The 12,190-nt window shown below is 35.4% G+C and overlaps 2 protein-coding genes across 2 annotated transcripts in view; both read left to right on the top strand.

Annotated features, from left to right (window-relative positions):
* The window catches only part of LOC143272954 (anoctamin-3-like), a 282,163-nt gene that overhangs the window by 235,179 nt on the left and 34,794 nt on the right, over positions 1-12,190 (top strand). The window contains exon 14 of the mRNA XM_076570270.1: positions 10,860-11,033. Coding sequence (XP_076426385.1) covers positions 10,860-11,033 — 174 coding nt within the window. The remainder of the gene's footprint in view (positions 1-10,859; positions 11,034-12,190) is intronic.
* Positions 1,862-7,967, top strand: LOC143272952 (olfactory receptor 4F6-like). The gene is made up of 3 exons (XM_076570267.1): positions 1,862-2,675; positions 5,596-5,728; positions 6,994-7,967. The coding sequence occupies exon 3, from the start codon at positions 7,013-7,015 to the stop codon at positions 7,949-7,951; it is 939 nt and encodes a 312-aa protein (XP_076426382.1). The 5' UTR covers positions 1,862-2,675; positions 5,596-5,728; positions 6,994-7,012; the 3' UTR covers positions 7,952-7,967.

Raw genomic sequence — 12,190 nt, 5'->3', positions numbered from 1 at the left:
GCCTGTATGTCTCTGCGGCTGCCTCAGTGGGCCCACCCACCTCAGCTTGTCACTGCAGCCGGGCCCGTCCACCTCCGTCTGCTTAATTCTGCTGCAGGGCCTGTCCACCTCTGTGGGTCGCCGCTGGGCCTGAATGTCTCTGCCGGCTGCCGCCGGGCCTGAATGTCCCTGTTGGCCGCTGCCGCCTGGCCTGTCTACCTCCGCGGGCCGCTGCCACAGGCCTACCTGCGTCTGCTTGTCTCCGCCATCTTGATTCGTGCTTCAGTGCTTTTATCATGAATATATTATGATAATACAGATAAGTCAGAATTGTCTTTCTGTATTTATTGAGATCTTTTCTATCATTAAATACATTTATGTGATGTATTGCATATATTGGCTTGTATATGATGAATCATCCTTGCGTTTCCAAAATGAGGCCAACTTTATACTGATAAATTAAATTTTGTGTCTTTCTTTGTGGTCCTTTGTTTGATTATAGTGGTTCATTGGGAATTTCATACAAGATGTTTGGTCATATCCTGTTCCTCTGACTCCTCTAAGCTTCACTCTCCTCCTCTTCCCACCCAGCTTTGTTTATTATTCATTTTTTAGCCTATCAGATACTGTTTCTGCAGTTCCTTCCTTATTTCTGCTTCAAGACTAGTTTTGGATCTCTGTGTTAATCTCCATCTACTGCCAATAGATTCCTCTTAGAAAAAGATTGAGGGATACACGAATATATAGGTATAATAAAAAGTTTAAATCTGTGACCCTATACTGGAATATATATTAATAGATTTTTCCCCAGGACCTATGACCTGTTTGGTCATAGGTAGCCACTGGTCATTTTAGAGGATAGCCACACATTCAAGAATTTTTGTGCAACACAAATAGATTTGATAAAATTAAAGAAAAAAAAAAGAACACAAAGGTGAGTGTGTAAAGAAAAGGGATGCATCTGGGAAGAGTTGATGGGATCAATATCATCAAATATATTGTGCAACATTATCAAAGATCATGTAAAAATAAAGAGTTGGGAAGTTTAATGAATAAAAACTTCACACACACACACACACACACACACACACACACACACACACACACATACAGCCATATAAATGTAAGTTTAAGCAAATATCCTTTTGGCAACTGCCTATTCCCAGCCCTTGGAAAGACTATATTTTATTTGCTCTTTAAAAATCTCTATGCTCTATAGTATGAACACATGTCATCTGACTTTTTTTTGATGGAGCAGGAAGACAGGAAGACTGGGGAGCTAAGTGGAGTCTGGAGCCAGAGCCCAATGAAACTGAGGTACTAACTCACAATATCCAAGTTATAGAACTACCCAAGTGGCTGGTGCTTTTCAGATGAATGAAAATGGAGACACATATATGCACTTAATTGAATAATACTGAGTCATAAAAGACTATAAGTAACATTAAGATGAATGCAAATAAGTTACCTCATAAATTAAGAAAAATATATCAGAAACAGAAAGTGCCACACATTTTCTTTCATATACAAAACTCTATAACAGCAATAAAAAGATCAGAAAACAGATAAAGGATTTTAATTCAACAACTAAAATATTTAAACCTAAATTAAAAATAAAACTAGGAGATTATAATTTAAAAACTAAAATTTTGATCTTTCATACAAATAGAGCAATTCATAGAAGAGAAATAAATTATCAAAAATCATATGAAAGGGAAATAAATGATAAGATTTATTAGTATCTAATAGCAAAACTTAATCAGAAATTACTAATTTTCTTAAAACATGCAATTGATTTTATTAAACATTATGGAAGAATGGATATCAATTGTTGAAAATTTCTTTCACAAAAGGAGGTACAACTTGAGACTCTTGACCATTTCAAATGGAGAAATAATAACTATAGACATTACAAAAATTTGAAACAAATTTTGTCTATTGGCAAAAAATATTTAATAAAGTAATAGCTTAGTAAATTCAGTAAGTATGCAAACTGTAGCCATGGCCAACTGCTAGATTTATTTTAACCATGCAAGGCTGAATTAGTGTTTTCCAATGAATTAATGCAGTTCTTTATATCAATATTGTTGCATCAATTGATTCATCAAATGATTATGTACATTTTGTTTGTGGTGAAGTTCAACCTCTCATGATAAAAAAAAAAATGTCGTAGCAAGTTAAAACCAGGGCAAATATAGCACAATGTGTTTCAAGAACTAAGCTCTGATATGTAGTATCATTCACTCTTGTTATAAGTGCCATGACTGTTCAAGGTATTCTCTAACTAAAGGTGCTGTGTGAACTGGATAATTGCATACAAAGGCAATTACATGAATAAACTTACTAGTAGTTTAAAATAATGATTAGTTAATCATTTTAATATCCATCTCTTTTCATCAATGATATCTACTATTTAAGTAAACAATGAAATGTCATTAATTGAAATTCCTGAATATTTTGCTGTTATGCTACTAGATGGAATTATCTTTGTTTTTCACTCAATTGTTGTTCAACATTTACCCTTTGAGTCAACAGGGCTATAATAGTGGAATTCCCATGATAAAAGTCTTAGGGACTCAGCTCACCAGCCTTCAAGTGGCCAAAAACTCCACACAGTACCAAAGAGAGGACACTTCTTAAGAGATTCAATAATACTAGAAATAAGGATTTCTATTGCCTTTATTCTCATTAATCAGGTAAGTTGAGATGCTGCAATTAGTCAATAGCCTACTAAAGTTAGCAGTTATTTTTCTGGTGTAAGTAATGGATAAGTCTCAGGTCACAACAATAAAACTTTTTATTCTTTATTGTTATTTTTATTTAAAAAAGCATTTATTGAACCTTTACTTAAACTGGACTTCCACAGAGAAGTCAAAATTTTGACTCCTTACTCTTATCCTGTTTCTATCTTGCTTTGCTCAGTACCGATTGTATTTCTGCAAAGATTAGCTAAGGTTTTGGAAACTTGCTTTTACTTGACATTCTTCAGTTCTGCCATAGGAATATAATAATCTCTAGAGTAGCAATTGATAATTCTTCTGGAATCAGTTTTGAGTAGCTTTAAGATGGAAGGCACATCTTCATTATCAATAAAATGGTATCATCAATTATCCTTATATTTATATTATTGTCTATCTCAAACTTAATTTACCATGGATCAGGATTTATTAATAAGATACACTCCCTGCTTTTGAGATGCTCATGGACTTGGTATAGCTCCAAGAGAATATTCATTGTAAATTATGCTATGGAATATGAAATATAACATATTTACAAGCATGATGTAAGGGCATGGAGGACGGCTATCTAGTCCATAATTAAGTAAAAAGGCATTCTTGATGAATTGACATAGGAGAGAGTTTTTGCAATAAGACATAACCTGCTAAATTAAAACATTAAGTGATCTTTTAAATAAAACAAGGAAACATTTACAGCCATAAAGGAGCAAAAGGTGTTTGAGACAGATGAGGCAGAGGCTGGGGAGATAGAAGGATTACAAGAACTTTTCTGGCACACAAAAAGTGAGAGCAGTGAGTGGAGCAGAGAAGCATCAAGAAATTTTCCACTGGTGTGCTTGTCAACTGCATCTCCTTTAGTGTTTATGGAATTCCCTCTGCTTGTTTCTATTTTCTCCTGTTTCTTTCTGCTTGCTTTTCATGTCCCATCTCCTCTCTTCTCTATTTGCTTTTCATCTACTTCCTTATTAGTATCAGCTGGCTAAGAATAGGTATATTTTAGGGAAAACTAACAATGGATTGCTCACAAACTTGAACTTAATATTAGTGATAAAACTCTTGCTGAGAATTCTCTTTGTTAATGGAATTGTGATATTTTATGAGAAAACCAGTGTTTTAATATTGGTAATCTTTGTCATAATTTCTAAAGTTTGTTTGAATGACTCTGACATTACTATATTGAATTTGTAGAGCTGTTTATCTTGATTCTATTCTGTTGTAAAATAATCCACTTTTAACTTGACAGCATATAACTTCGTTTTAGCCATCTGAATAACACATAAGTATAAATGTGGGGAGGTAAAAGCAAATGGGAGCTTACATTTCCAGATTATTGAATGATGGTACTTAATATACATTCTAGAATATTATTTCTCTTTCAAATAAAAATTTTCCTATTACTAATTTTACTTAATACCCTCCAATCTTCAAATTGGAAATATTTCCAGATTTACATATGTAAAATGACTTAGTCTAATAACTTCAATCTATTCCATTGCATATATGCACAATTATGTAGGTAATAGGTTTGTACTATTCAACATTAATAATATTCATGATATAGGATGTATAATAAACATTACTTACTTATGCACAAAACTTGTGTTGTCATTTGTTTTCTAGAAGTCAACCTGGTGTCTCATCTTAATTAATGTTTTCAACTTATAAATCAAGAGTGTAAGAAAATTTTTGTTCTGAAACATTGATAATACTGAGAATTATTTCTCATCTATATTTTATCACTCTTTGTTGATCTTTTTCTTGACTATTTTGATTGTTAAACTAAAAGCTACCAAACTACTAATGACTGATAAGGTTGATTGTTAATAAGCCTACTGGCCTTTGCATGCCTGTTTTGTGAGTTCTCTGCACATACTTTCTTTCTCCTTAAAATTAGATCTACTCCTTCCAGCATGATTACTTTGATTCTTCATTAATAATAGTAGTAAAATTGTGATAGTTTTCCAAGCCATAGTCAAAAAGTAGCAAAGAACAGTTTGACATAAAAAGAAAGTCAGAGTAAACTAGTCAGTTGCCCAATCATTTAGAAACAAACAATAAACCTAGTAGTATTGCTTTCTGTTAGTTTGTGCATATAGTGGGCGTGTTTGTTCATGTGTGTGTCCACGTCTGTGAGCATGCAAGAGAACAATGATGGTTGTTGTTCCTCAAATGGCACATACCTTGATTTTGTTTGAGTATGTATGAGAGAGACAAGGTTTCTCACTGGCCTGAGGCTCACAAATTTGGTTAGACTGGGTTAGTCAGTAAGGTTTAGGGATGTGCTTGTGTGCATACTGGAATTACAAACTCACATCACTATGCTTGAATTTTTAACCTGGGTTCCTGGGTGAAATTAGAACCTCATGCTTACACAATAAGCACTTTACTAGCTGAACCATCTCTGCAGCCCTGACTTTTGGTCTTGGTGCTTTTCTATGCCTATTCTTTGGAAATACAGTATGTATAACTTTGCACTTCTAAATGTGCATGCCTTGGTTTCCTCACAATGAATGATTACAAGTTTTAGGCCTAACTAAAGCTCCCTTGATGGGAAAAATATATTGTCATTCAATTCTGTGATTATGCCTTTACTCCTTGCTTAGATTCTGTGAATTTGAATTATAAAGATTTACCTGTTACACAAAAATGTATATACCATGAATGATTTGACAAAAAGTATATATAATTTCATATTGTATATTATTCAAATTAGGGTTAACCTATATATATGCTCACATATTTGTCATAACTTTGTTGGAAAAATGCTATTTTTCTCTTCTGGGTCAGTATCAAATTGATCACTGATTTCAGCTCTAATGTTCCCCGGTGACTATCTGTTTAATCATCACTAAGTGGTCTTTTTTTTTAACCTCTGCAGTGTTTTGTTTTGCTTTAATATCTATTCCTACATTCTGACCATCATGATGCCTCTTCTTGTATGGTTTTGCTGCACAGAACTCTATTTCTGACTCCAGTGAGTTCCTGGTGTTTGCATCAATATATTCTATTTTGTGAGTATGCAGTATAAGGATTTATTCTTGTGAATACCAGCTTATTAAAAAATTACACATAGGAGAGGAAGTGGCATAAAAATTGAAAATGAGTCATTGTCAGTGCTGAGTCTAGAAGGAGCAAGGTAGTTGAATTACAAGGGGGAAACAATGGCAGTCAGTCATGTGTAAGTTAAACATAAATTGTTTGATTGAGTTGCCTAAAAATTAAGTAGTTAATAAGACAGAAAAAGTAAATTAATATATTATGTAATATATATTTTGGAAGATGCAGATATGTCAATTTTGTATGGTTTAAACTATTAAATGCATCTAGGGTAGCATAGAAATAAGCAACTAACAGGTAAGCATGAGAGAATCATCCTCTGTTTTTCTTAGACATGTAGCTCTTAAATACAAGCTTCTTAGGTATTTTGTCTAGTGACAATTTTCATTAAAAATACATTATTCACCACTTTATATAATATTGATTTTCATTCCTTGTAGTTGCTTTAACATTCTTTTGAAGGTGTCTGTTAAAGAAATTATATCAAGTTACATTCCAATTGACAGCGTATGAAACTGTCTTTCCCCCTCACTGCCGTATTTATAGAACTTCATCAGATTATGAAGAATTTGATAACAAGTGAAAATTAATAAAATTTACTCTTTTGTTTATGTTTTCTCAGATAGTACAAAAGTCGATTTACCATTTGTATGGTGACTAAGAGACTGTTCTTAGGATAAAACAGCAAAGTTCTTTAACACAAATGCTTGCTTTACTCTCATGTACTTCCCTTGTTTCAAGGTCATTGCAGAGGACATTTCAAACCCTTTACACTCTAATTCCTCTTCAGTCAGATGGCACTGATATAAACCAACCATTCTCCTATGCTTTTTCTTCATCTTAGTCATCAAGGTTTTGTGTTTAAAGTTGTTCACGCTTAAAGTATTCAATGTGTCTGCAATTCTGCCAGAAACAGGATCACCGTCTTACCAAAGGACACAACATAGTATTTGGGATACAGTATATATTCATAATGGATATTGGAAGAATAGAGACATTAATTCTTCAAAATATGTTCTGTCATGAAGAATTGTTTTTATTAATACATATTTTGAAACAATTTATGTTTATTTCTTTCAATAGATATTTATTTTAAATTATACTTTTTAATATAAAATCATTTTATTGTAATGAGTTCACAAATAAAATATTTCACTGCTAGGTTATTATTTTATTATTTCTGGTAACTGCTTTGCTTGTTTTGTTTTGAGTATTGTAGATAACTCAAGAAAGATCCAATGAATGAAGCAAATTACTCTGAAGTATCTGAGTTTATATTCCTGGGATTATCAATCTACAGACCAACACAATGTTTCCTCTTTGTGTTTTCTACAATATCATATGCAACCATTTTTCTGGGGAATTTCTCAGTTGTGCTTACAGTTGTCCTTGACCCTCATTTACATTCACCCATGTACCTCCTTTTAGCTAATCTTTCATTTGTTGACTTATGTTTTTCTACCTCAACTGTTCCTAAGTTGATTTCTGATCTGTACTCCAGTCATAATACCATTTCATTCCAGGGCTGTATCTTCCAGATGTTTGTCCTTCATGTCCTGGGGGGATGTGAGATGGTGTTGCTGGTAGCCATGGCCTGGGACAGATATGTGGCCATATGCAAGCCCCTTCACTACCTGACCATCATGAGCCCACGAATGTGCCTTTTGCTTGTGATTGGTGCATGGGTTATTGGTCTCATTCACTCAGTGGCTCAGTTAGCTTTTGTTGTCCATTTGCCTTTTTGTGGTTCGAATGAGATAGATAGTTTTTACTGTGACCTTCCTAGGTTCATCAAACTGGCCTGCATAGACACCTACAGAATGGAGTTCTTGGTTACTGCTGACAGTGGATTAATTTCTGTCACTACCTTTTTCTTATTGATTGTCTCCTACATCTTCATACTGTTCACTGTACGGAAACAGTCCTTGGGCAGTTTGTCTAAGGCCCTCTCTACACTTTCTGCTCACATCTCTGTGGTGGTTTTGTTCTTTGGACCATGCATCTTCGTGTACATATGGCCATTTCCTAATGTCCCAGTGGATAAGTTTCTTGCCATTCTGGACTTCATGATTACGCCCATCCTGAACCCTGTCATTTACACACTGAGAAACAAAGACATGAAGGTGGCAATGAAGAGACTGAGTAAACAACTCCTGAGTATGAAAAGGGTCTCCTAAACTCCTCACAAGAATATACAACCTGAACTGAGTCTACCAGGTCAACCCTGGTCCTCGGGGGAGACCTTGATCTGGAGGAGGTGGGAATGGGGGGTGGGCTGGGGGGAGGGGTGGGCGAGAGGGGGAGAACAGGGGAATCTGTGGCTATTATGTTGAACTGAATGGTGTTGTAAAATAATAATAATAATAAAAAAAGGGGGGGGAAAAAGAATATACAACCTGAATACTGTATTATAAACACAAATGTTAAATGATGTCCTCCACTTTGACACGATTTATTATTTCTTCTCTAACTGCTTGATAAACTTGAATAATTTATTTCAAATTGAAGATGAAATGATCATATCTATTGGTTATAAGCCATATATTATTACATATTTATTGCTTGGTTATTATTTATATATCACTTTTTTGTTATTCAGTGGTCACATATTTACTAGCTATTATGAAATACATATTTTAGACTATATAAAAAGCACTAATGGAAATGAAAGTTAAAAATTATCCATTGTTTTCACACCTGAACAGTTCATCACTGCCTTCCAGACATTTCTGGTACTTTTTCCTATTTGGAGTTAAGTTTAATCAAAGCTAGCAGCAAACTCAAAATTCTCCTGCATTAGCCTCCTGAGCATTAGGATTAAAATGTGCACCATCACGTCTTGTTTGCTTGCTTTTCACTGTGTGTATGTGTGGTGAATGAATGAATGGTGAGATTATATGGTGTGGGTGAAGGTCAGCAGGAAGAAGAGATAGGTGTATTCTGGAATCTTGTGGGAAACCTAGTGAAAGGGGTGTGGAGAGAAGGAAGTAAGGTAGAAAGAAAGATGGACTTTCCAGGGGTGCATTTGAATGATGAACTAATGTAAGAGCTGGGTTGGGCTGCTGCTCCTGGGGAGAAGAATGGGGTTGAGAAGGGGGTAGTGAAAAATGGAAGAGGAAGAAAAAGAACTTAAGGTTGTATGAATAATGGAGGGATAGAAGAGGGAGAGAGAAGAAGGGAAGAGGAAAGGAGAGCAAAGTGTAGAAGGGGAGTAAGGAGCTAGATCTCAGATTGAGAGATGGAAGCTGAGGAGGAATATTGTTTGCAGTGAGGGTAATATGGATATTTAATGGAACACAGACTTGTTTTCCTGAAGAAAGATGGCCAGAAGTGGCTTGTACATTCACAATGAACACCCTTAAACTCTAGGGATGTTAGCAGTGCAGGAGGCCCGCTCTTGCGCATGCACACCAATGTTTACCTGTGTTGCTTGGCAACCTGGAGTCCAGCAACTGTATCTAGGGGTGTCATAAGCTATTTCCCCCACCATACAGTTGGGGGAATTAGTGGGCCAAAGGACAAATACTGAGCTAATTCTGAGTTGGGGAATTAGTGGGCTAAAGGACAAATACTAGGGAAAATCCGAAGGTCAGGGCCAGGCGGTGAGGCCAGTAAGTATCTTCAGTCATGAAGAACTTGGTTCATGGAATTAAGGAAAAGACACCTATGGGTTTCTGCGATGTCCCAGGAAAAAACTTGTTGGACTTTTTACGGGATATGAAAAGCATTTGTGCAAACGAAGCCAGATACAAACCTCGCAAAAAGATCCACCAGGCTGCAAGTGAAGGTGATATCAAGAAACTGCAGAGAATGATAAACCTTGGGAAACACAGCGTGCATGACAGAGACTTTAAGGAAAGGTAACAGCGCTTATGAGCTGGTTGGAGGGGCCTGTGTGGAGGATGTGATATGGCCTCTGATATATTCAAAGACCAGAATAGGGGACCCAGTAGGAGGGGACGGCCTCTCTGTGTTCTGTCTTCTCTGGATCCTCAGTACTGTCTCCAGACTTACACCCGGGCTAGAGGTCTCTAGTCCAGATTGTCCCATCCTGCCTACAAATTTATCCTGATAGATCATGAATTTACCATGTAATTTATTCACCATTGATAACATGAACATCTATTATGTAGCATTCCTATTGTACTATTCTTAAAACATTGCTGCTTTGCTCCTCTAAGCAAATTTAAATACAATTTAGAGTCCTTGAAATTAATAATACTTAAACATATCAGAAGAATTATTATCATATAATTTTAAGTACTTGAAATCTTGTTTGCTGAGCAGAAGGGATAGTGATTAAATTGAGATGTGGAGTGCAGGGAGCTATTCTAGACATTTTGCATTTCCCATTGATGCATCACAATGGTATTCTGTGAGATAACTACTGTTTTTGATACTTGCTTTACTGATGAGAGAATTGATTCATAGGAAGTCTAAGTTTGTAGCAAAGTTTAAGTTATAATTAAACCTATGGTGATTTAAACTCAATGCCATGCTTTTTCTCTAAACCTGCTCCTGGTTGGATGGTATTGAACACTGGCAGATTAATTTCTAAGCATGAAAGAGGCCATGTGCTCAGTTCATAGCACCACACAAAATACACCATCGAAAATGTTGTTTTTACCAGTATAGTGAGTAATACAAGCTAATAAATATTTCCATTTTTTTACAAGGACTTATTTGTTCAGAAGTTAGAAGAAACACATATCATCCAATGTTTATGAGTCATTTAATACTTTTTGATTACATGAGTAATTGTAAATTTTAAGATAGTGTTCTAGAAATTCTTTAAAACTTTCTCATTTCCATAGGACTGCTCTGCATTTTGCTTGCATCTATGGCAGGGAAGAAGTAGTAAATGTTCTACTGAGAAATAATTGTGATATTGATGCTGTTGACAGGAACTCCATCACACCTCTGATGAAGGTATGTATATCTGTCCAAATCTAGCATAACACAGACTTAATTTAAATGATTTTAAAACAAACTTGCCCCATGAACATGTCACTACTTGGTGAACTCTATGTGATGATCATATTGAATTCATTGAACAAGCAATCTCTTTCTTGGTATAATCCCTAGGCTGTACAAAACTGGTCATATGGGTGCATGTGTACATTGTTGAAGCACGGTGCTAATCCCAATCATATGGACAAAAATGGCAATACTTCTCTTCACTATGCTGTGTCTGAAGACAATCAGAAGCTGGTTGAATATTTGCTTAAATACAATGCAGACATGGAACAAAAGAACAAGGTATAATTCACAGCATTGTAGTCCCCCAAATAATCTGAAATACATGTGTGTTAATAGCAATACACATAGGATTAACTTACTTGAATGAAAATACTTTGAAATAGCTTAATTGTTTAAGCATATGACTTGAAATAGAGAATGTGACTTACTTTGAACGAAGTGTTAGAGTCTAGAACTTTCCTGCATAGAGGAGTAGTATTAGTGAAACACTATGTGAAAGGATAAATAAAAAGGAAGACAGTAGTGGGTATATTTTGGAGGGTCCTGCCAAGGTATGCCACTAAGCAAACAGGCCGTGCATTACAGACTTAGTGCAAGGTTTACTGGTGAAGGAAGAGAGTGGAGATTGGAAGGCCATGTCAGCATGGGGACTTGAAAGAGGCAGACAGACAAGAGGAAGAAGAAAAGCAAGGGAGAGAAGAAAAGGCAACAGAGGAAAGAAGAAAAAAGAGTAGCAAGAAACGAGAGAGATGAGAGACAAGAAAAGTAAAGAGGCAAAAGAGAGCGAGCTGAGCCTAGAGGGCACTTTTAAGGGTGCACATGTCACTTAGCTGATGGGGGAAAGGCAGCTGGAGACAGGTGATGATGTAACTCCTTTTTGTGGCTGAGGTAGCCTGCTGCTGGTCCAGAAACTATGTTTGCTATATTTATTCAAGGTAAAGCTTCTCTTTTTATGATTTTTTTCCACTAAAATTTGTTTCTAACCTGTGCGAAGTAACAGAACTGTAGAGCAAAAGTTCCCTTGCTAAATAAACTATTTTAAATCTCAAGTGAAACAAAAGAATTTTGGCAAATTTTAAATCTTATTGCTGTTGACAAATAATATCAAATGATATATTTCTCTGTGTGAAGATTAAATCAAGAATACAGAACAAGAATCTGAACAGAAATATGAAGGCCCACTTGGAACTTGGGCAATTGGAGGCATACATGAAGAATTATTACTATTTTCAACTTATTATTTTAATGAACATTTTTCATTTATTTTGATCACATTCTTTACCATCACCCAACTCCTTCCATATCCCCACCAATCCCCCTTCTTAACTGTTCAGCTTCATGACCCCTTTCACAAAAAAGCAAAGCCACCACCACCAACCAAAAAAAAACAAAAAAACAAAAATCAAAACTAAGAGAATTATTTTGGAATGAGTTTA

Source organism: Peromyscus maniculatus, chromosome 4, assembly GCF_049852395.1.
Source record: "Peromyscus maniculatus bairdii isolate BWxNUB_F1_BW_parent chromosome 4, HU_Pman_BW_mat_3.1, whole genome shotgun sequence".
NCBI lineage: Eukaryota > Metazoa > Chordata > Mammalia > Rodentia > Cricetidae > Peromyscus > Peromyscus maniculatus.
Note: the sequence above shows the minus strand (reverse complement) of the source record. Positions and strands in the feature narration are given on the sequence as shown.

Excerpts from the sequence above, each read along its gene's own strand:
- LOC143272952 (XM_076570267.1), top strand. The coding sequence starts at position 7,013 with ATGAATGAAGCAAATTACTCTGAAGTATCTGAGTTTATATTCCTGGGA.